Source organism: Hemitrygon akajei, chromosome 26, assembly GCF_048418815.1.
Source record: "Hemitrygon akajei chromosome 26, sHemAka1.3, whole genome shotgun sequence".
NCBI lineage: Eukaryota > Metazoa > Chordata > Chondrichthyes > Myliobatiformes > Dasyatidae > Hemitrygon > Hemitrygon akajei.
In genome coordinates, this window is record NC_133149.1 from 32,998,561 (window position 1) to 33,024,839 (window position 26,279).

At 42.2% G+C, this 26,279-nt stretch overlaps 1 protein-coding gene across 2 annotated transcripts in view; it reads right to left on the reverse strand.

The window, feature by feature from the left end:
* igsf9bb (immunoglobulin superfamily, member 9Bb) overlaps positions 1-26,279 on the reverse strand; it is a 711,231-nt gene that overhangs the window by 515,428 nt on the left and 169,524 nt on the right. For both annotated transcript variants that reach the window (XM_073029796.1, XM_073029795.1), the window contains exon 2: positions 14,827-15,024. In XM_073029796.1, the coding sequence (XP_072885897.1) occupies positions 14,827-15,024 (198 nt within the window). The remainder of the gene's footprint in view (positions 1-14,826; positions 15,025-26,279) is intronic.

The following is a 26,279-nucleotide window of genomic DNA, read 5'->3' on the forward strand; positions in this document are numbered from 1 at the left end:
CTGGAGAAAATTCTTATGGATAGCGTTTATGAGCAATTAGAAAACAATGGCCTAATTAGAGACAATTAACATGGTTTTGTGTGGGGCAGGTTGTGTCTTACTAACTTGAGTGAGATTTTTGATGAGGTGACGAGGGTGATTGATGAAGGTAGAGCTATGGATGTTGTCTACATGGACTTTAGTAAGGTGTCTGACAAGGTCCCTCATGGGAGAGTCATGCAGGACATTCAGATTCATGGGATCCATGGTGAATTGGCCATTTTGATTCAGAATTGGCTTGCTCATAGAAGTCATAATAGTAGTTGATACGACATTCTGGTTGCAGGTCCATGGTCTTCTAGGATCTAATACTGGGACCTCTGCTGTATATACAAATAAACTGGATGAAAATATAGATGGGTGGATTAACAAGTTTGCAGACAATATAAAGGTTGGTGGTAGTGTGGATAGCATAGAGGTTTGGCAAAGTGGGATATAGATCAGTTGCAGATATGGGTGGGGTGGGGAAATTGCAGATGGAATTTAACCCGGCCAAAGGTGAAGTGTTGCACTTTGAGAGATGGAATATATGGAAACAGCCCACTATTGTTAGCAAGACCCTCAACAGTGACGATGTGCAGAGGGATCCTAGTTAGGATTAGGCCACATCCGAGTATTACTTTCAGTTCTGCTCAACCCATTATTGAGAGAGTGTTGAAGCTTCGGAGAGGGTGCAGAAGAAGTTTACCAGGACACTGCCTGGATTAGAGGGCATGTGCTATAAGGAGGTTGGAAAAACTTGTGCTGCTTTCTCAGGATGAGTGAAGATCTGATAGTCGTTTACAAGATAGCAAGAGGCATAGATAGCTAGAATCCTTTTCCCCCCAAGGGTTGAAATGCCTAATATCAGATGGCATGCATTTAAGGTGAGAGGGGCAAGTTCAAAGGTGATGTGAGGGGCAAGTTTCTTTTTTAAAAAAAAGTGGTGGGTGTCCTGAATCAGCTGCTAGGGGTGATGTGGAGGCAAGTATGATAGGAGGCATTCAAGATGCTCTTAAATAAGCACATGAATGTGAAAGGATATGGATATTCTGTAAGCAGAAAGGATTACTTTTATTGGACATTTCACTACTATTCTAATTACAGTCGGCCCTCCTTATCCACGGATTCCGCATGCGTGGATTCAACCAACCGCGGATCGGGAAAACCCAGAAGTTCTCTCTCCAACACTCGTAGTTTGAGCATGTACAGACTATTTTTTCTTGTCATTATTCCCTAAACAATACAGTATAACAACTATTTACATAGCATTTACATTGCATTAGGTATTATAAGTAATCTAGAAATGACTTAAAAGTACAGGCAGTCCCCGGGTTATGAATGAGTTCCATTCCTGAGTCCGTCACTAAGTCGGAACAGGTACATCCGGTATTATTCAGCATCAGTCAAACGTTTTTCTTAGTAATATAGTACATATTTTACCTTTTTATGCATATAAAACACTTAAGAAACATATGTATTTCAATAATTAAACCACTACATTGCTTAGTAATAATTGTAGCTTTCATCGGGCAGGGCCTTTCACATGTTCCATTACAATTATTCCGATCATTGACCGACTGTAGCCAAACACTTTTCCAGTGACCGATAGTATTTCACCTCTTTCCGATCGCTTTATTACTTCCACTTTATTTTTGATCGTGATTATTTTTGTGAACAGAAACACTGCGGATTCAGAGTTGCGCCACCGGGTCCTAATGTCCACTGCACTGAGACATGTTAAATAAAGTCCGGGGTTCCGCTGGGTTCTAAAGACCACCGCACGGAGACAGGTTAAATAAGGGACTTGAGCATCCATGTTTTTTGGTATCCGCAGGGGGGGGGGGGTGTCTCAGAACCAATCCCCCACGGATAAGAAGGGCCGACTAGTTTGGTACAACATTGTGGATCAAGCTTCAGATCACAATAACTAGATTGTAAAATCTTAAAAAGTGCTGTGCACTGTTATATATTTAATATTTTAGTAATATTGTAAATAAATCAAATTTAAATACAGCTAAACAACAGAGTTCCTCTGGGGCCAAGGTGCAATTCATTCAAAATAGCAAGCAAACATTCAAAAATAGCAAGCAACACAATTCAAAATATCAAAGCAGCATATTCACTCAAAAATAACACATATATAGTCCAAGGCCCTGAGCGAGAATGTCCAGTAATTGATGGTATAGTCTGCCACTAGCGTGCAGATGTGTGCAATCCAGTCTGCCATTCCACTGCTTGAACACATGAGGGCAGCACCAACAGGAGCGGCCAAGCCCCAACCAAGCTCAACCATGCTGTGGTGCATCTGTGTCGCTGACCTGGTCTGCAGCAGCAGGCAAGCCTGAGGCTCAAGGCCTAGTTCTCGCTGCAACTTTACTGAGGCTACACAGCTCCCATGTCCACTGTCCCTCCACCAGACAAGGGTAACAGGCTTGTGCCAACTTACATTATCTCTGTCCAGAGCCTTGCAATATATTGTTTGATTAAGCATTATTTGTTTAAATAATTATGGGTTATATGCAATTGGACATGAATGGCATAGACCACGTCACCGCATCATACGTACAAGTCTTGATAAAAGTAAAAACATAACTAAGACCCGTTCCCCTGGGCTCCCATCTTTTTTCTTGCAATTAGCTTTATGTTTAGAGTTACAAAACATAGTATACTCCATTTCAATTCATTTACTTTAATTAGTTTCAAACTCGTGGGTTTTGGTTTTGTATTTGGTGCTTGTGTTTCCCAAGTTTCTTGTCAGGTAATTACATGCCAGGCAGCAAGAAGAAAATTGTTAAGAGCCTAGCAGGGGAGGTCATTTGAATGTGTTTCTACGATAATGAGATCTTTGTTGCTTTGTGCCATTAGAAATCTTTAATTGAAATAATGATTATTGAGCGAGAAAGCATTTACATTCATTCAAAAGCCAACTCCTATGCCCTTGTCTGGCAAGCTATTTTCCCTGGGGAGCTGAGGTCTGAAAGGTAGCCTTGGACTCTCAACTATCAAAAATATGAGTCAGAAAGCAGGCAGAAAGGTCCAAGTAGTCAGGGAAAGGGACAAATTTTTGGACTTAACTTTCATCTCTTGCACTGAATGTATGGAAGAAAATATCAGCTAGCAGATGTGTGAACGTCTGCAAATTCTGTGACACAGTAGTCAATGGAATCAGTTGAATTGGCAAAGGCTGGCCAGTCCTCCAACATGCCAAGCATTAACGGCCAACGATAAAATTCTCTCAGCTTTATTTCTGAACCACTCCTGCTGTAGAGATTCATCTGTAATGGCTTCCAAAGTTCCACTTAAAACTACTTTGAGAGTATTCCCACTTTGATATCAACTCTAACTGGGCATACTTGACAACTCAAATCAAAAGACTTGATCGACTTAATAGCCGAGCCGAATTGGAAAGATTGAGTACTGGCCTTGTCGAGGCGATGGAGCCCGAACACGAGGAACAACCCGAGCTTTGGACAATTTAAAGTGCCAGGCCAGATTGAAATGGTTGGGGTGTCAGTGTCAGAGGCGAGAGACAGGCAGGTTTGGCTCACTGCTCTGTAGGGTTTGCTCCGTGCTGGACTAAGGCTTTCTGAATCGGCTTCTGTGGACTTCTGAATCAGCTACGGCGATGCCTGGCATTGTGAACTTCAGTTCTGAATGTCTTTTGCTTGCTTTATTGTTTACACGATTTGTGTTTCTTTCCCCCCTCCCTTTCTCTGCACATTTGAGTGTTTGCCGGTCTTTTGTTTTTAAATGGGTTCTATTGGGGTGTTTGTTTGTTTTGTGGCTGCCTGTAAGGAGATGAATCTTAATGTTGTATAATATACATACATTGATAATAAATGTACTTTGACCTTTGAACTTTACAGACTCCATTTATAATCCAAGGAAACACACTCCATCTATGTGATGGGGACAGAGCTTAACGAAACCTATTCACAAGATGCAACTTTGCAACAGCATTCTAATATGGATTTAATTTTGTACCATTGAGAAAGAATAACTAAAACGCGTGCTGGCTTGTACTGACCTGACCAAAAGGTGAAAACAATAGCTAACCTTGCATACCTTACAGAAGTGCAGGAGAGCAACCATTCTATGTGAGAAGTTGAATTCCAATTATTTTGACTTGCTCCTTGGCTAATACGTCTAATATTGGACGAACACAAATCTCCAGTGTGGATATGGAGGCATTGGGGAGAGCACAGATTTATGAGGATGTTGCCGGGGATGCAATATTCCAGGTAGAAGGAGAAACAAGGGAGTCTGCTTTTGTATTCCTTGGAGTGGAAGAAGCTGAAAGGGTCCTGATTGATGTATACAAAGTTATGAGGGGCATAGATCAAGCAGATAGCAAGAGACATTTCTCAAAACAGAAGCATCTACCAGGGAGTATAGGTTTAAAGTGGGAGGAAGAGAATTAGAGGGGATTTGGGGAAACTTTTTCACCCAGAGGATTTTTGGAAACTGGAATGCCTTGCCTGTGTTGGTAGTGAAGACAGGTACTTTCACAGCATTTAAGTATATTTGGACGAGCAATTAAATTGGCAAGGCTTTGAAGCTATGGACAAAATGCTAGTAAATGGGATTCATATAGATAGACAATTGATGGTTGCCATGAATTCAATGGGCTGAAGGGAATGTTTCTGTGCTGTATAACACCTGAAATTCAGAAGTTCAAGCACATGAAGCTTCATGTGTGTATGCACACACACAATCAGTGGCCCCCTCGTTAGGTACACCTGCTCATTAATGCAAATATCTAATCAGCCAACCGTGCGGCAGCAACTCAATGCATAAAAGCATGGCACCGTGGTCAAGAGGTTCAGTTGTTCAGATCAAACATCGGATTGGGGAAGAAATGTCATCAAATGACTTTGACCATCAATGATTGTTGGTGCCATGAGGTTTGAGTATCTCAGAAACTTTGGATATCCTGGGATTTTCACACACAGTCTCCAGAGTTTACAGAGAATGATGCAAAACAAAAAAAAAATCCAGTGAGTGGCAGTTCTGTGGGGGAAAGAAACCTTGTAAATGAGAGGGGCCAGAGAAGAATATCCAGACTGCTTCAAGCTGACAGGAGGGCAACAGTAACTCAAATAACCACACATTACAACAGTGGTGTGCAGAAGAGCATCTCTGAATGCACAACACGAACCTTGAAGTGGATGGGCTACAACAGCAGAAGACCACGGACATAAAGTGGCCACTATGTATCAATCAGATTTACTAACAGAAATACAGGGAACCCAATGACATGCTTCGCTCCTGCTTGCAATGTGCTCAATAAAGAAACTGTACCACTTGCTCCATGTTGTAATCCCAAGTTCATTCACAGCACAGTTTATCTATTCATTCGTAGGATGTGGATGTTGCTGGCTAGGCTAGTCTTATTTGCCCTCGAGTAGCTGGTTGACATACTTCAGAGACCCACCAACAGTCAACTTCTTTACTGTGGATCTAGGGTAAGAATGGAGGCTTCTTACCCTGACAGGCATTTGTGAATGAGATAATTTTTAACAATGTGATTGTTTGACTAATGGTTATTTCCCCCTCCCCCCCATGTCAGTTTCTTAATTCTCAATTGATTGAATTTAGATTTTCCAGTCACCATGATCGAATTTGAATAAATACTACCAGGTCACTAGATTATGTCCTGGTCCTCAATGGATTACTCCAAGAGGATCACAACCTTGTCATAAGGTTTGGAAGTTCACTTGCCTCAATGACCCAAATAACTACTGGAGTCAGGGCTTTATGCTTTGGCTCAGAGTAGGGTCACCCACGCCAAACAGGTCAAAGGGTAGAGGCCAGACCAAGAATGGTCCACCGGTGCTCCAGGTTCAGAGGTTAAGCTCAGGGCTAACAATCCTGACTGGTCAAAAAAAAACTGTAATGGAAACAGCAATGAAGAATCCTTCTTTATGGTCAGACAAAGATGTAGGACCTTCGTTGCTGCCCTGAACACCAGTGGCATAACAGGCAGTAAGTAACTTAATAGATCAAACTGACATTTTACTTGATTTTCCACTGAATCATTTGTGGCGAAGCACCTCTACTCTATTTTCAGTGCTATGTTGAAGAGATGTCAGATTAAATAGACAATATAGAACCTCTATGTTTATGGATGTACTTGTGCCATTTCATTGGCATACCAATATAACAGTTTTTATGTATTTCAAAAAAAGTGGATCAGAAGTATACTTGAAATGGCTTTATTTACTTGTAGATTGAAAGACAGGGCAGTAATATTCAAATCCAAATGAAAAACTGCAAGGCCATCGTTTATTGCCCTGGAGGAGGTGAAGGTGACCACTTTCCTGTTGCCCTACTGTCGGTAATGGTTGTTGGATTGGAAGCTTCAGTAAAGTAGCCAGCACAATTCCTCCCACCATAGACATCCTCTCCTCTTCCCTCGGGCAGAAGATACAAAAGACTGAAAGCCCTTACCATCAGGCTTAAGGACAGCTTTATAAGATTGTTATAAAATTAAATGGTTCACTAGTACAAAAAGATGAGCAACTGACCTACCTTGTGACCTTGCAACCTTATTGTTTACCTGCACTGCACTTCCTCTGTAGCTGTTACACTCCTGCATTGTTAATACTCTACCTGGTACTACCACAAAGCACTGTGTGATGATTTGATTTGAATGAACAAAATGCAAGACAAGCTTTTCTGTGCCCCAGCACATGTGACAATAATAAACTAATAACCAGTAACCAGTGAGTAGGAACCCAATCTATTACCAAGTCATTTCCAATTTACCTGGCAATGCCTCTGTTTCCATTCCATTCTCTGCTAGATAATGCCACATTATGAATGTATTGAACACAATGGATGCAAAAAAAAACTCAGGCAGCTCAATAACATTCAAATCCATATGAAAAACTGCAACTTAATTTCTCCCCCTTAAGGTTGGGGGGGGGGGGAACTCACTCGGGCAAATGTTTGTCAAATGTAAAGATGCTATATGAATAAAATGATAGTAAAGATAGATTATACCTAGCTTCCAAACTTTAGTTGCATTAAAATCTCAATATGAGCTATCAGAATAGGAACCATCACTGTTTACACAAGTGTTCGATAAATTTTATTGGCCTAAAAGCAACTTAAAAGTAGGTCTTGTATTGAATTTCATAAATCATTACATGTGAGCAACAACAGGGAGAAATACCAAGCTATGTTCTGATAAAGAATTACATCCAAACCATTAACCTACCCTATATATTTAGATGCTGATTGATCAGTAATTTAAATTTGTGCTATATATTTGGGTGAAATGGCTGATCTTCTCCTACCCAAGCACATTGTTTACTTCCTATGCATTGGCCAAAAAGTTCTTTTATTTGTATGGCCGAAAGCCACAGAGTTCAAGGATCTAATTGTTGAATGGTCACTGCAATTGAACAGGCTCAGAAGGTGGTGTCGTCACAACCACGGACTCTGCTGTGGAGCGTGGCCACCCTCACAGATGGAGATCTGAACAGGGTCAGCAATTGTGCATGTGCATGCATGTTCCAGGTTGTGGTTAACCCCCTTCCTCTCATTTCATTCTTGTTGAGTTTTCACCAAAGCACAGCAACATTAATGCTCCCTGCTTGTCTTTGACCTTGTTCCAGTAAAGGCTACAGTTTAGATTGATGGTGTAAAGGGATGGAATTTATTTAATATTAAATTACTGCTTCTGAGCCACAGTGACAGCGTTAGATTTTAGTTTGACAGTTTTAGTTTGTGGCCCTATTGGCCCAGTGTTTATTGTTTTCCTTTTGTTCTGCACAGTTGTTAATAAAATTCAGTGAACTGTTCATCCGCCTTGGTCTCTGTCCCTCCCTCACTCTCCTTGGGTTATAACTGCACATCCTGTCAGCAAGACTCAAGCACCAAAATGGACTCAGCAGAGAGAGAACAGTTGACCATGGTCTTTGATCAAGTAAGAAACTAAGTTACATTCAGTGGAAGGTGGACTCTTTAAATCCTGTCCATCTTCAGCCTCTTCCTCATTACCTAGTGTACAGTCCGCAGAGGAGCCTGTGCAGGTGGGGCAATTGAGAGAGAATATCAATGTCAAGGCTCTGGATGGTTAGCCTCTGGGTACCAGCAAGATCCATCTTTCCTCAAAACCCATCCAACTTGTGCCAGAAGACAACCTGAGAGAGCAGCTCTCTTATTTTGTTGATTTATTTGAACTGCTGCTGGTGCTTGGCCTTCCCTGGCTATCTTGACAACCCACAGTATTCAAAATTATCCAGGGGATAACCATATTCTCCAAGATAGATCTGCGCAATGCTTGCAACTTGGTTCCTATTCGAGAGGGGATGAGCAGATGACAGCATTCAATACCTCTACTGGCCACTATGGGTACCGCATGATGCCTTTTGGTCTGGCCAATGCCCCTGCTGTTTTTCAGGCTCTGGTCAATGATGTGCTGGACATGTTGAATCAGTTTTGTTTCATGTTTTGGATGATATTATTATCCATTTCTGCTTGTCAGGAATGTGTCCAACATATCTGGAGGGGACTTAGCTGGCTTCTTGAGAACAACCTTTATGCCAAGGCAAGTTTCACAAAGAGCAGGTATCATTCTTCCAGTGTTCAAATGGATTCATGTAAAGTTACAGAGAGACCCAAACCATCTTCAGTCAAACAGGTGAGGCGCGCAAACTTTTATCGCTACTTCAGAGACTTCATTTCCATCATGGCTCCTATAAATGCACTCACCAAGACAACCTCTGCAGGATTCCTCTGGACTAGTGAAGCAAACTAAGCATCACCAGGTCTAAGGAGATGCTTCACCACTGCCCCAGTGCTGCAACATCCAGACCCATTCATCAATGTTGATGCATCAGATGTCAGTAATGGAGCTGCACTTCCCAGTACTCTTCTGTGCATAATCAGCTGCATCCCTGTGCATTTTTTTTTCCTGTCACGACTCCTGCTGAGTGCAACTACGATGTCAGGAACTGAGAGCTTCTGGCTGTCAAGGAGGCCCTGGAAGCATGGCAACACTGATTGGAAGGAGTAGACCACCCCTTTTTGGTCTGGACAGATCACAAGAACCTCTCCTACTTTCAGGATGCCAAGAGACTCAACTCCTGCCAAGTCCGTTGGGCTATTTTCTTCACCTGGTTTAATTTCATACTCACCTACTGTCCCAGCAGCAAGAATACCAAGGGCAATGCTCTCCCCCGGCAGTCTGACAGATCCGAGGACAATTCCAATCCAGAGCCCATCCTTCCTCTCTCATGCATTTTTGCACTGGTGATTTGGAGAATAGAAGGGGAGGTGAGGGCCACCCAACGGTCAGACCCAGGCCTGGAAGGAAGGCCTCCCAACCGGCCATTTTTTCCTGCCACTGTGACCCCCCCCCCAAGGCGTTGGAGTGGAGTCACTCTTCCCATCTGGATGGACATTCAGGAATTCAAAGGACCCTGGAATTATTGAGACAAATTTGGTGGCCATCATTGTCCCAGAATGTCTATGACTTTGTCTCTGCCTGTTCCACATGCCCAGAACAAGACATCACATTAGCATCCTACTCATATGCTCTGGACTGTGCTTCACCATCCCAGGTCCCACCTCTTCGTAGATTTCATCACTGTCTGCCTCCGTCAGGGGGGAACACTACCACTCTGGCAGTTGTGGACCGGTTCTCTGAAGATGCCCACTTCAATGCTCTTTAAGCTCCTATCAGCTCATTAGATTACCACAGTCATGGTTCAGCATGTGATTAGGCTGCACTGTTTTCCTTGGAACATAATGTCTGATCGAGGAATACAGTTAATGTCCACTTTTTAGAATGCTTCTTGTTCTATTTTGGGAGCCACAGCCAGCCTCTCATCAGATTTCAACCCCCAACTGGCCAGACAGAGTGGATCAGGAGCTGGAGACAACCCTACACTGCCTTGACTCTTCTAACCCCACGGCATGAAGTTCCAAACTGGTTTGGGCAGAGATAGCCAACAATAACCTCCAACTGTCCTCCACTGGTATCTCCCCCTTTGAACGCCAGAAGGGATTCCAGTCACACTCATCCCTGACCAAGAGACTGATGCAGGAGTTCCTGCTGCCAAATAGTTGCTCCAACAGTACAAGCACATATCTAGATGGGCCAGGGCTTCTCTGCTACACTCAGAAACAAAATGCCTGGCAGGCTGATAGGCTCCGGCAACAGGTGAGCCCTCTTTCGCTAGGAAAGAAACTCTGGCTAGTATCTAGAGATCTTCCTTAAGAACTGCAAGTTGGCCCCATGTTATGTGGGACTATTCATAGTAGAGAAGCCCCTCAACAGAGCCTCCTATAGACTGTGCCTACCATCATCGATGAAGATTCACCCAGTATTCCATGTTGTCCAGCTCAAGCCAGTGACTTCCTGCCCCCTTACTCCAATCACAACCCCTCCCCCTCCTACTCACCTGGTCAAAGGGTTCCTGGCCTAATCTGTGTATCATGTCCTGGCATCTCACCAGGTGCAAGGTAGCATCCAGTGTCTCATGGATTGGGAAGGGTATCGCCCTGTGGAACATTCTTGACAAGTTTCTCTTCCGGGACTTTCCAGCAAGCACAGATCTCTGGCGCCTCAGGAGGGGTCCTCATTGCAATCACGGACTCTGCTGCAGAGTCCGGGCACCCTCGCACCCGAGCAGGATGGCAATCACGCTCGTGAGAGTGCACATCCCAGCCAATCACTCTTTCATTGTGGTTATATTTCACTCCCTTCCTCTTCTGTCAGTCGTGTAGAGTCTTGATCAAAGCACAACAACGTCAATGTTCCCTGCTTGTTCCGGGAAAGACTACAGTTCAGATTGACACTGTAAAGGAGCAGAATTTATTTAATATTAAGTTACTTCATCTGAGCTGCAGTGTTGGCGTTAGCTTTCAGTTTGAGATTTAGCTTGTGGCCCTGTTGGCCTAGCGTTCATCATATTCCTTTTGTTCTGCACAGTTATTATTAAAATTCAGTGAACTCCTTACTCTTCATCCACTGCAGTATCTCTCCCTCTGCACTTCGGCCAGCTGACTCTCGTCAGGTGAAGGCAGGCACTCCCGCAACATTGCCTAGGCAGTTCAAGTGCTCATCCAGATGCTATTGCAGAGTATTTACAGAACAAGTGCTGGTAAATGAGATTAGTATAGATGGGTACTTCATGATCAGAATGGACATGGTGGTCCTGGGACATGGTACTTCTGGGCAGTATGACTGAGGACCAAGCACGGAACGAGGAACAAAGCATCAATCTCCTCTTACACAAATGGATTGAAATCAATTTGGTGCTTCCAGAATGATGAAGCAGAATTGAACCACTTTGAATAAAGACCGAACAGAGAATTCCTGAGTCTCAGCTCAGTATTACCCATTAGTGGATATTTCTTGTATATATTTTTGAGCAAAATTGTTAATGTGAAGGCAAGCATAGTAAATAGCCCTTAAGGCAGTTTTCCAACCAGATTCTTGCTCAGCTAACACAGAGGAATTCAGGAGGAGTTTGTGACTCGTCAGACACAGACAGATGTTATTAACTTGAGGTTGCAGCTCTGACACCCACTTAGCTGGGGTATCATCCCACTAGCTGTCTGACCCACAGACCACCAGTCAGCAGGGTAAAATTACTTCCAGTCACATTGAGCTGACTGATCGCTGGGCTGACCAAACCAGTCCTCCAGGGAGGAGTCGTCTCCTGAGCCCCGACAAAGCACAAGGTACAAAATAAAATTTATCATCAAAGTACATACACGTCACCACATATAACCCCAAGATTCTTTTCCTGTGGGCATACTTAGCAAATCTACAAAACAAGAACTGTAAACATCAGGAACTGTTAACTGTAAATGCAGATATAAATGTCATTAAATAACAAGCATGAAATGACAATATAAGAGTCCTTAAATGAGTGTAGTTATCCCCTTTTGTTCAAGAGCCTGATGGTTGAGGGGTAGTAACTGCTCTTAAACCTGATGGTGTGAGTCCTGAGGCTCCTGTACCTGCTACCTGATGGAAGCAATGAGAAAAGAGCTTGGCCTGGGTGGTGAGGATCTTTGATGATGGATGCTGCTTTCCTATGGCAACGTTTCATGTAGATGTACTCAATGGTTGAGAGGGTTTTACCCGTGATGTACTGGGTCGAATCCACTACCTTTTGTAGGATTTTCCACTCAAAGGCATTGGTGTTCCCATACCAGGCCGTAAAGCAGCCAGTCAGCACACTTTCCACCACACATCTATAGAAGTTCACCAAGCTTTTCGATGACATGCCAAACCTTCACAGACTCCTGAGGTAGTGAAGGCACTGTCGTGCTTTCTTTGCAATTATGTTTATATGATGGGTCCAAGACATGTCCTCTGAGATAGTGAGAACCAGGGATTTCAAGTTACTGGCCCTCTCCACCTCTGATCCTCCAATGATTACTGGCTCATGGACCTCTAGTTTCCATCTCCTGAAACCTCCAATCAGTCCCTTGGTCTTATTGACATTGAGTGAGAAATTGTTATGACACCAATCAGCAAAATTGAATCAAACTCGTATCTTTTTAAACTCACAATTAGTTGAGGGTTGGCCCAATGCATTAAGAGAGGCCGAGAGAATTAGTGGGCAAAAAAAAAGAGGAACTGAAGGGGCATGAGTGAGAGCAGCTGAAAAGGACCGATTCAGGAACAGTTTCTTCCCCTCTGCCAAACAATTTCTAAATGGACATTACACTACTACACATGGACATGAACACTACTCTTTCTAATTTCTGTCTGTTTGCATTACTTGTTTTAACTTAATGTACATATGTACTTAATGTAACTCAGTTTTTCTCTATATCTATATTTTTCTCTATATTCATTGTACTGCTGCTGTAAAGGTAACAAATTTCATGACATATGCTGGTGATATTACACCTGATTCTGAAATTAGGTGAAAAAATGGGGGAGAAAGCGAAGGAGACAGCGAGAGAGGTCAAAGGAAGGAAAAACAAGGGAAAGGTGAAAGGAAGAAGGGAGAGAATGAAATTCATGGTTTAATTAGTTGGGGTGACATAAAATATACAGCAAGTTCATAACAATCCGCCTGCTAAATTACACAGTACAATTCCTGCTGCCATTGATACTGAGGCACAACGCACACATTCTTGATTCTAAAAGGCAATTCCTGAAAGTAAATCACATGACACCCACAATTCCCCCCCCCCCCAAATATTTTCCTCATTCCAATTACATTCTTAAAATTCTTATTCCAAAACAAAAAGAGAGGACATACACAACCTTAGTCAGCACTGGCCAGGATGAGGTCAAGTGTGAGGAATGTACTGTATATGAAACTCTAAAGGCTGGCAACTGTCAACCCCGCCAATTTATTTCCAAGTGTGTCATCCAATTGAATCTGCTTGCTATGGTTTGTACAGTGTCACGGTGGATATGGGCCTAGTGTCGATGAATAGGACTAAACTACAGGCCAAACTCCAGAAATGCCTGTCTCCTTTCATAAAGGAAAAAAAAAAGCAATAAAAACAGGAATATAACAATCTCCATCAGCACATGTGCACCACAGGGCTGTGTGCTTAGCCCTCACTCTATTCACTTTACACTTATAACTGTGAGGCTAAGCACAGCTCCAATACCATGTTTAAGTTTCCTGATGACACCACTGTTGTTGGCAGAGTCAAAGGTGGTGACAAATCAGCATATAGAAGGGAGATTGAAAATCTGGCTGTGTGGTGCCACCACAACAGCCTGTCACTCAATGTCAACAAGACCAAGGAGCTGATTATTGAATTCTGAAGGAGGAAACCAGAGGTCCATGAGTCAGTCTTCATCAGAGAATCAGAGGTGGGGAAGGTCAGCAACTTTAAATTCCTTGGTGTTATCATTTCGGAGGATCTGTCTTGGGTCCAGCATTGAAGTGCCGTTACTAAGAAAGCACAGCAGCGCCTCTACTTCCTTAGAAGTTTGCAAAGATTCGGCATGTCATCTAAAACTTTGACAAACTTCTATATGTGTGGAGGAGAGTTCTGACTGGTTACATCATGGCCTGGTATAGAAACACTAATGCCCTTGAATGGAAAAATCCTACAAAAAGTAGTGGACACAACCCAGTCCATCACAGATAAAGCCCTCCTCCCCACCATTGAGCACATACACAGAGCACTGTTGCAAGAAAATAGCATCAATCAAGGACCTCCACCACCCAGGACACACTCTCTTCTTGCTGCCACCGCCATCAGGAAGGTGGTACAGGAGCCTCAGGACTCACACCACCAGGTTTAGGAACAGGTATCAGGCTCTTGAATCAGAGGGGATAACTTCACTCAACTTCCCTCGCCCCGGCATTGAAGAGTCCACTACGTATGGACTCACTTTCAATGCTTCTTCATCTCATGTTATCGATATTTATTGCTTATTTATTTACTACTACTACCAATTTATTTTTGTATTTGCGCAGTTTGTCTTTTGCACACCTGTTGGGTGCAGTCTTTCATTGATTCTGTTGTTTTTCTTGTATTTACTGAGCATGCCCACAAACAAATCTCCAGGTTGTATGTGGTGACCTATGTAGTTCGATCACAACTTTACTTTGAACAGTGAAGTGCACTGTCTAGGGCCAGGGAATACAGAAGTTAAGACGGTTTCAGTTTTTATTTCATTTAAAAGTTTTCTCTTGGCTTTGCTGAATCAAAAGAAATCGGCATCTCTGCAGATATTATTCCTTTGCCAGTCTGCTGATATGCAACAGTATTTGTTACAACACACACACACATCATGTGAAATCATGAATTTAACACCCTCATGAACAAAAAGGAGTCCAATAACTGTAAATGTCCTACCTGCATATTCGGGGTCCACATGAGGGGGATAGAAGCCAAACTTGATGAATATTGGGATGGGAACTCCAAACTTAAACCACTCTACCACATAAGGGGGCTGCTGCCCTGTCACTGGGTGCACGACATCACATCCTAGAATCACGCTGTCACCAGCACGGGCAGTCACAAACTGGGGCTCCTCCCTTGCACTGCGAGCACCTGAAAGAAACATAGCTGTGGGTTAGCTTTTCCAGGATGTACGAGAACCATCTCCTCCACTTGGCTGTTTGACCGTTGCTACATAATCTTGTGGTGCATTGTTTGGAATACGGAAAACTAAAACTGTTAAAAAGAATAGCATTCCTCCTAAACAGAGTGGAACAGCAATAACGTGGGGCACCAATTCATTTAACCGGACTTTGTGTTTAAAATGGCTCTGCAGCTTTCATAACTTAATGTAGCATTTATGTTATTAGAATGTTCTGAAGCACTCTTTAAATTCATCCATGGGAAACATGGGCACTGCTGACAAGGCCACTGCTGAGAAGTAGTGGTGGGCCCCCTTCTCAGTTGACGTGGTACTCCCACCATGCAGTTGGGTAGGAGCTTCGAGGACCTAGTCCCAGTGTAGCAGTCACAATGAATGAGTGGTGGTATTTTTCTGTCAGTGTTGTTTGTGACTTGGGTAGGATAGCATAGCCTTGCACTTCAGGCTCTTGTCAATTGGAACATAGCGATGGAAGGTGGGAACTTGAGAGATTATCACAAACATTTTTTGTTTTTTTTTTGCTGACAGAGCAATTTTATTGTGGTTAATTTTAGTGGTGCCACCAAATTTTATTGATACTCTGGTTTTGCTATTGTTACATTATATTTCACAAATGTGACATACCATGTGTTAGGTGACCCTTTCATAACATGTGATCACATGGCATTGAAGAATTATTCCTATAGACCAGGGGTTCCCGACCATTTTTATGCCATGGACCCTTACCATTAACTGAAGGGTCCGTGGACCACAGGTTGGGAACCCCTTCAAGACATTGAGTAAAAGACACTTTAGCAAATGTCTCAGCAATTAAATAATCATGTCTCATATAATCTTGATTCTCTGTTTTGAATGGGTAGTCATTTTCCATTTCATCCCAGGTGCAGAAAATATAAATGTTAAATTAGGAATTAGAAAACCTCATGAAGCACATTCCTGTTTCATATTTGTGCCTCGTGGACAAAGTCCCACCACACAATTAGAAAATCGTTAGGAGTGGGATTTCATACCCAACAGTCTCTCAGTAAGCAACATCAAACAGTGTCCAAATACCTTAAATAACTGGCAGCACAGTCAACAATTACAGTATAATGCACCAACTCAATACATGGAAAGACCCAGCATTAGCAATACAATCTACACTGTAACACACCCTAACGTTTTGCCAACTCATTGTAAGAAGCCCTTCTGTGCAAGCAAATGGGAAAAGTGAGAAAACTGCACTCATACTCTTAAATTTCCCAGCTCTGATAAAGGGTATCTGACCCGAACAATCAACTATTCCCCTTCCTGCAGATGCTGCCTGACCCATTTCCAGAGTTTTCTGTTTTCAGTTCAGACTTCCAGCATCTGCAGTTCTTTGATTTGCATACAGTGTGTTTTTTAGGAATCAGGAGATCATTTCCCATTGACAGCTGTGGAAATCAGGAACACTCTCTAATATGCTTCTTAAAGCTCAAATCTAATGATCACTGTTTTATCAGTAGCAGCTCTAACATCATATGGGTGCACAACAGCTGTTTGCCCATTTGCTTTTCCTATCCAGTGTATCTGTATAACCAAGAGCTCCCATCACTACCTGGATTGTTATTAAGAAAGTCACAGGTACTGTGGCTGTTTTCTGTTGTGTAGAAGGCGGTGCAGGCTACAAAGTCTCTACGAGAAAGGATAACTATCAAGAATGTGGCAACTGAATTGAACTTCATAATGCTTATGATGTGTATTACAGAGTTAAATTTCACAGGTGACTTTAAAACATTAAGACATAATCCCCCTCCCCTCAGAAGGATTCATCTCAGCTCCAGGGACGTCAGTGCCTATAGGCCAGTGCAGTTTCTTTACTTGGCAAACCAGCTCACAGATACCACGAGAATGCTCTGTCCAGAGTTACTGCATCTGGCGCCAAACTCTGCTCCACTAATTGCTTTTATTACATTAGGTAGAATTTTCATATTTTACAGGACTATTGGCAACTCTTGGGAAGGTCCTAGCACAATTTCCAATACCTACTCTCAACTAAAATTACAACAGGAGTTTCTGCCCCATCAGGGTCTGAGGAAGTCCAGTCTGTGTATGCAATGTTGGCATTTATTTCAAAGGAAATAGAATATAAAAGCAAGGAGATAATGCTGAGGCTTTATAAGACACTAGTCAGGTCGCACTTGGAGTATTGTCAACAGTTTCGGGCCCCATGTCTCAGAAAGGATGTGTTGTCATTGGAGAGTCCAGGAGGTTCTGAGGATGATTCCAGGAATGAAGGGGTTAACATACGAGGAGTGTTTGGCAGCTTTGGGCCTGTATTCAATGGAATTTAGAGGAATATGTGCAGATCTCATTGAAACCTACCGAATTTTGAAAGGATGAGATAGGAAACATCCCCTCCATGTCCACCATACAATGGGGGTACCTAGAACTTAAGGGCACTGCCTCAAGATTGAGGGGCAACCTTTTAGAAGGAGGAATTTTTTTTAGCCAGAGAGTTGTGAATCTGTGGAATGCTATGCCACTGTGGTGAAGGCCAAGTCCATGGGCATATTTTAAGGCAGAAATTGATCGTTTCCCGATTGGTCAAGGCATCAAAGGATATGGCAAGGCAGGTGTATGGGGTTGAGCGGGATCTGGGATCAGCCATGATGGAATGGCAGAGCAGATTTGATGGGCTGAATGGCCTAATTCTGCTCCCGTGTCTTATGGTGTATTACTCAGACCTTAACTATAATAACTTCAAAATAATTTGAAGTCTCTGTAAGTCATTGACATCATGGAAATTTGGTTCATTCAAAGTGGAGAAGGCAGCAATGTTAAGCTAAAGAAACAGGTAGTGCTGTTGTCCCACCGAATTTGGGTTGATGCTGACTCTGAACGACTTTGATGTGGAACTTGCACACCCCACTCTCACTATATGGATTTCCCTTGGGCACACTGGTTTCCTTCCATGTTCCAATGATATGCTGGTAGATAAAATCCGTCAGGAAGAGATGGGTGTCAGGAGAACTGGGAGTTGACGAGTTTGTGATTAAGAACAGTTTACAGGGACCAGTGAGATTTATCGGAGATCTCGATGGGACAAATGGTCTGTTTCTATGTTGTAATAAAACATTACAGATGTCTGGACATTAATGGAATCAAGAGGTATGGGTATAGTGCAAGAATGTGCTGTTTGATCATGATGGTGATCTTACACCACGAGGTGCTCCTCCACTTCAATGTGTTCTCCTATCATGAAATGGAGGATCAGATATGATTGCATTGAGTGATGGAACAGGCTTGAAGAACTAGATGGTTCTATTTTCTCTGACCTCAGGTCTGACTACTTTACTGAAAGCCAACACCACTCAGGCTTTGATGCAGTCGAGGAGTAATATCTTCTCTCCAAATCGGTAGCCCTTTCAAAAGAGCCAGCACAGGCAAAGTGGTTGGAAGGTCATCAACCCAAAACTTTAACTCTGTTTCTCTTTCAACAGATACTGCCTGACCTGCTGAGCATTCCCTGCACGTTCTGTTTCCCATGCCCACCTCCCAAAATTTAACATTTGTAGCCTTGTGATTTCCAGTTACAATGGCGGAAAGACCTTCTGTGCTGTACCCCTCCCAGGCTAGTGAGAACGTGGGACTGAGTTGCTGCAACTGAAGGTGGAGGCAAGAGACAGAGAGAGTGATCCTTATCTTCAGCCTCCAGAAGACCAGGAGATTCAGACTCCCAGTGCATGGTAGTGGTTCCTTTCTCCCATTGCAACAACCCTTCAGGTACACTTTCTGCAAAAGCCAAGGACCAAGCAAAAATCAAAAACGCAACAAGTCAGACAGCATCTGTTAAAACAAAATTCAGTTTCAGGTCTGCAACTTTTTCTCAGAATTCATCTGCAAAGGATCACAGACTCCAAACATTGATTGTTATTCTTTTCACAGATGCTGTGCGACTATGCTGAGCTTTTCCAGTATATTCTGCCTCTGTTGCAAAGTACCAAAGACTATGGAAATCTGGAATTAAAATAGAAAATGTTGCTGGTTGACAAGTTGTGTTCCTGTCTCAGTTTAAATATGAAACATCAATAAATATATTGACAGGCTGCAGCAGTTACTTGAGAATACAGGCATATTTTGACAAAGTAATGTCTGATGCATTAACTACCCTCTGAGAGTATACTGTTAAATAAATCTATCACATTAGAAAATGAAGTTAGTCTGAGCTTAACCATGCGCTGCAAAGTAGTACATCCTTTCATTATTAAAAGGCAGCAAAATAAACTTGCCTAGGGCTTGAAATATAGATATTTTGTATTAATGTGGAGGAAAGGGTTAGTAGGTAGTTGCTACTGCAGCTAAGAGACACTGCGTATTCTAATGTAATTAATACATTGTAAATGGCCTGAAAAATGCTTCCATTTTGTATTACTGGATTCTTTAAATGGTCTCTCTATTTGTCATGCAGAATGATTTTGAAAAGAACTCTTACTAATAAATGAAATTGAATGAAGAACATCTACAGGGTTGCACAAGCCGATTTTTATTTTGGTGCTGATTTCTCCGGAGCCGTTCTTGCAGCTGATGACTTTTTAATTTAAATTGAATTTGACTGCCTGCATTTCTCATGAGCTTATGGCCTTTATATTAGTGGGTACAAATTGGTGATTCAAAATGTGCATTATTGCCCAAGTATTCCCCAAGTATCACGGCGACTTACTGGCCCTGCATGATGATGTGGCATTGGGATGAGTATCAAAAAGAAAAGTGATGAATATCTAATGTGAATGGCACTTACGAACAGGAACATACAAAAACTGGTATATGTTATATAGAGAACAGCACCCAATCTGAGCTACCAACTATATCCTATTTGAAACAGGAACAGGATTCTCCTTAAAGACCCATCATTTTGTGTTGTTCTTGATCCATAGAACAACTCCATGAAGGGCACAACCCTCCCCTCCATTGAGAGGTGGTGCCTCAAGAAAGTGGAATCCATCACTTAATACCCTCACCAACTGGGACACGCCCTCTTCTCATGACTACCATCAGCAATGAAGTACAGAAGCCTGAAAATCTACACAGCTTCCCTTACCCCCATCACATTTCTGAACAGACCATGAACACTACTTCATTACTCCTTTCTTATTCCACTAGTTAGTTATTTTTGTAATTTATAGTAACTTTTATGGATTTCCACTGCATTGCCTCCACATATCAATAGATTTCATGACAAGTCAGAAATAATAAATCAGATTCTGAAATTATGTCTTCCCATCTTGGAACTTCTACCCTTTCCAATCTCTTTCCACCAACACTTGAGGCATTCTGACACACTGTCACTACACGATTCCAGTTTCTTAGCCTCACTCTCACCGTGGACATCCAGTCCTTCTGCAGCTCCGGGATGATTCACGAATCCTTCAGTTCTCCTTGGAACAGGAACCTTACTCCTCCACTGCCATACTTCACCTGGGTGAATTTGTTCTCACATTGAGGAACTTTTAATTCCACTTCTCCAAGGAAAAGGTGGTCCTGAGAGCTTTCATGTGTTCGTGTTTTGCCAGGCTGTTATTTCAATCTTATTCAGTTTTCCGGCCTCTGGTCCTTCTGGTACATAGGTTGTCAGACGGAATTAGAAAGTTTCACTACCTTTGTGGAAGTTTTGCCCTAATCTCACAGCCAACTCTTCCCTTCCCCATCATAAATCTCTACCAGTGAGACAAACCTAGTATTACTTCTACCACCAGTATCCCAAGGACTACACCTCAAGACGCTGCTTCCTGCAAGACCTCCCTTCCAACTACCCAGTTTCTTTGATTCTGCTGAATGTTCTGACAACACTACCTTTCACACCCACAATTTCAGTCAGTCCGTCCGTTCCCTCAATAGTCATTTGCCCTCTAAAGCTGAGATAACTCACTGTACTTCTGCCCTCACCCTACCTCCTCCCACCCAGAACAAGGGCAGCATCCCCTTGTCATTACCTTCCACACTAAATTGATGCCATTCTGGGCTAGCATAGGGGCACAGCTATTAGAACTGACTTCACTGCTCCAGAGATGCTGGTTCAATTCTAGCCTCTGGTGATATGTGTAGGAGTTCCCAACCTAGAGTCCATGGACCCCTCAGTTAATGGCAAGGTTCCATGACAGAAGAAAAGATCGGGGATCATTGGCCAGAGTCTGTATTTTCTGTCTATGGTTGAGTTTTCTCGTTTCTTCCCACGTCTTAAAACACGCAACGCTAGTAAGTCAATTGCTCCTGGTTTAGCTGAGCAGTAGAATCTGTGGAACCTAATGATAGTCTGCTTCAACACTGATATCTGTGCTTCAAAACAATCCTCAGGCTTTCCTTCCCCCCCCCCCCCCCCCCCCCCCCACCTGCAGTTTGGCACATCAAAAACATAAAATGTTTTAGATTGGAGGTCTGGGAACAGCTGGTTTAGGTTTCTTGAAAAACACATCGATTTCAGGCAGAGATCCCCCCCAGTACATCCACACAATTAATGCCTTGGATTTCACCAAACGATACATTTTGTAATACCTTACAAGAATCATTCCATTTAGAGCTGCATTTGTAATACTTTTATTGAATAGTTGATGCATGACATATAGAACAAAGGAAAAGTTAACCTTTAATCATTTTTATGAAGTGTACATTGTATTCTGCATGCAGTGATTAGAATCTAATGCAAGTACGCATATAAATATTTTATATTTTTTCCATTGTGTAGGAGGATGAAGGATAGAGCTTCCTTCATCAGAAGCTCAATATCTTTAAGGTTCTAACCACGACCACATAAAAATCATTGATGTGACAATCAATACTGTGTTTACAATACTTCAACCAATTGTGATTATAAAAATGGTTCACAGCTGTTCTCCTAGGTTGAATGTGTCCTGTATGATTCAGTGACTGTATTCACTTTAGTATACTTAATCTCACTATCAGTCCCAAATATTTGCTAGCCCCAGTGTAGCAATTGATTTGAGATTGCTAAAAGGAATTGATTAAAAATATACTGATGAAAAACAGAGAGAGAGAGAGAAATAAGGAGGGATGAGGATGAAAAGTGGAATCTCGACAAATATAATGATCGCTGTTCTCAGTGCAACAAGACCACTCTTTTTGAAGTTTGAAATTTATTAAACATCTTACACTGGAGATGCTGGAAGAACAAGGCAAGAACTGCCCAAGAATGGCTCCATATGAGAGACAAGACCTGAGCATTTGAAAACCAGCTTCAGACAAAATTGGCATAGCAAACAGCTAATATCTTCTCGTGTTTAGTCACAGAGAAGACAAGAAGTGGAAGGGGTTAGTTCATTAGTCCCCTCGAACTTTTCCACCACCCAATATCCTGGCTCCACCGGTACCCCTCCTCCTTCCCTTTCTCCCATGGTCCACTCTCCTCTCCTATCAGATTCATACATCTCCAGCCTTTCTCACCCACCTGGCTTCACCCATCACCTTCTTGCTATCCTTCTTCCCTCCCCACACCTTTTTATTCTGGCATCTTCCCCCTTCCCTTCTACTTCTGGCCTCCGATGGAAATGTCAACTGTTTATTTTCATGGAAGCTGCCTAACCTGCTAAGTTCCTCCAGCATTTTGTCCATGTTGCATCTAACAACATTACAGATTAGCTTATACTTCATTACGAGTTGCAAAAAAAAAAATCCTTGTTGGATTTCTTTAATATTCCAAAATTTATCAAATTTGTGCTTAATATATTCTACAATTGTCCTCAGTGGAGAATTACAAAGATTCACTCTGCTCTGGGTGAAGAAATTCCTTCTCCTCTCAGTCTCGAATGACTAACCCATTATCTTGAGAGTGCACGCCCAATTTCTAAACAGCCTAGCGAGGAGACTCATCAACCCTGAATTCCTCCTGCCCAGTCTTATACAACATTCCTATGTTTCAATCATTCCTCCTCTTATTCTTCCAAGCACACAAGAAATTCTTGTGCCTGAAGGTTAATGATAGAACCAAAAATCTTAACTCAGTTTCTCTCTGCATAGAAACTCCCTGGTCTATTGGCTATTCCAGCATTTTCTATTTCTAGTGTTTAGGCATAGTCTGTTTAATATTTTTCCTTGTACAACAAACAGGTAGCAATTTATTGAGATACAGTGTGGAATAGGCCCTTCAGGTTTTGAGCCACACCGCCCAGCATCCCCCCCAATTTAAACCTAGCTTAATAATAGGACAATTTACAATAACCAAATCACCTACCAATTGGTACACCTTTGAACTGTGGAGGAAACTGGAGCACCCAGAGGAAACCCACTTGGTCAGGGGAGAATGTACAAAGTCTTGACAGACAGCAGTGGGAATTGAACCTGGGACGCTGGTACTGTAAAGCATTGTGCTAAATCACTATGCTACTGTGCTGGAGAGCTGATCTGTGTAAAATACTTCAGCTGCATTCTCAACAGGGCCAATGCACAAGCAGAACGTAATGTTCTCTATGCCTGTACTGAAATTCTCCTTCCAATAAAGGCCAATGCATTCCTAATTATTTAAAAGCCAATTCCAAAATCCAAGCATCCCTGCTGTTAAAGAAGAGCAGTGCTCATTTATATGATCACATTCACACAATACACTTCAATTTATGAAGTAAAATTATTCAATTAACTGTGATGTAACAAAAGTGTCCTCATTCCATCAGCTGGGATGCAGTCAATTAACAAATCACAGTACAAAAGGCAATGACTACTACACTGCAGCAGCAGTTTGAAGTACAAGTTTGTTTGAAAATGGCAGCTCCCTACCCTCTTATTACAAAGTGATTTGTTTTTCTCTCTGCTTTGCATTTGAAAGGGATTTCATGTCCTCCTGTAGGACGTTGAAATGCAGTAATAAATAGCCCTGTGTAATCAATCTCCAGCTGCTTTCCTTCCCACACACAAACTTTCTCGATCTCTGCTACAGAGTTAAGAGGCACATTCAGACTGAGAAAACACCATTGTAAACTTGTTCAATGACCTCACATACCAGGCAAAGATTACAGTGCCATTGCTTGTTTGCTTGTTGTTATTTCTGATTGAGACCTTTCAATGAATTCCCTCTCTAAACAGTTCTTTCTATTCCAATGTAGAGTAATAAAGATTAGTTTTTTTAAAAAAAGGAGCAAGTGGCATTTCAGCTGTCTAAGATGGGAGTCTGAAATTGAAAAGGTGTTTTATGCAGGACCGAATCCTATTTCATTTATTGCTTTGTAAATGGATATCTGCAGTAAAAGGTCAATACCACCCAAATTGACCAGCACTACAATGAAATATGTAGTGTATAAAACTAAACATCAAATTTTCACATTTCGAGACCCACAGAATGTACAAGCTAGAATTTTGCAGCAAAATGTCCACATTTCTTACTGAAAGTGGCAGTAATTTCTGAATTTCTAAAGACACTGGCTATGCACATGCAGAAACCAGAGTAGTCACCACTTCGGTTTGCCCAACCATGCTCCTATGCTAGGTTGCACATGGAATTAAGCATGGAAACAAGTTTTGGAGAATCCAATAAAAGATTGCACACCTAGTATGCCCATCAATTTTGATGAAAACCAGAAGTTCCAAGGTGCCCATCTAAGCTGGCATCATTTGCCAGTGTTTCGGTCGAGCTCCTCTAACCCTTTCATATTGATGTACCTAAAAACAAGAGAATTTTAAAGCATTGAGAGCACGGAAGAACCAGTCCTGCCGAAAGGCTTCAGCCTGAAATGTCAACTTTACTTTTTCTCCATAGATGCAGCCTGACCTGCTGAGTTCCTCCAGCATCTTGTGTGTGTCGCTCGGATTTCTGGCATCTGCAGATTTTCTTGTTTGTAAATTGATGTACCCATCTAGTGGAATCTTAACTCTGTTTTGTACCCGTCTCAGCTACTTGTTCTGGCAGCTCATTGTACAATACGTGTGAAGAGGTTACCCCTCGGGTCTCTTCAAGAGCCACACTAGTCCATAGAAAAGCACTAATACAAGCAGCAGTTGTCCGTACAGCTTCCCGAGTTTGTTCCACCAATGAGAACATGGCTGGTCTGATCTCAGCTACAGCTCCACCATCTTCACAACCCTCGACTCAACTTTGAAAAATCCGTCCACCTCAACCCTTAATATTACTTAACAACTCACCTCTACAGCTTTGTGAGGTAGAGAATTCCCAAGATCCACAGTCCTGAGGGAAGAAATTTCTTACCACCTCTATATTAGTGCTACCAGTTATACTACAACTGCCCTACGTTTTAGACTCCTGAGAAAGGGAAACATTTTTGTGGCATATCCCCTCCAAATCTTACAGGTTTCAAGATCATCTCTCAAACCTCTAATCACCAATCAGCACAGAACCAGCTGCTACTGCCTCAAGAAAGCAGCATCCATCATCTTCGATCCCTGCCACCCAGGCCATGCTCTCTTCTCACTGCGGCCATCAAGAAAGAGGTACAGGAGACTCAGGTCTAACACCAGCACCCACACCACCAGGCTCAGGAACAGTTATTACCCTTCAACCATCAGGCTCCTGAATCAGCACAGATAGCTTCACTCTCACTGAACTGATTCCACAACTCATGGACTCACTTTCAGGGACACTACAACTCATGATCTCAGTATTATTTATGTTTTTATTTGCACAGCTCGTCTCCTTTTGCACATTGGTTGTTTGTCAGTCTGTGTAGTTTTCCCCCATTGATTCTATTGTATCTTTGTTCTACTGTGAAGGCTGCAGGAATGTGCATCTCAAGTAGCATACAGTGACATCAATGCACTTTGATAATAAACTCTTGAAATTTGAACTTTTCAACTCAACCCTCAATTCAGAAAGAAACTACACTAGCCTCCAGTACAATTAAATGCTATGACCAAACGTGCAAACCCATATACAAACTGAACTTCCCTTCTATTATTCTTCACCCCTTTTTAAACCAAGTCCAGCATTCCATTTGCCTTCCTAATTACTTGCTGTGTAGCAACTTTCCGTGTATATTGTGCATGGACACCCAAATCCCTCATTAGGGCAGTGCATTGCAGTCTCCATCTCTTTGAAGATTCCTGTGTCCTCACAACTTGCTGTATTCATATCTCAGCAGATATGACAACAAGATACTTACTTCATCTTATTTATTTTAAGATGGTTTACAAAAGGAACTGAAGTAATAGTTAAATTAGATTTTAATTGTTTGAGTTGCCTTATTAGTGATGTTTTTTTTGTAGTTTATGATCATTTTTGACTGGTTCT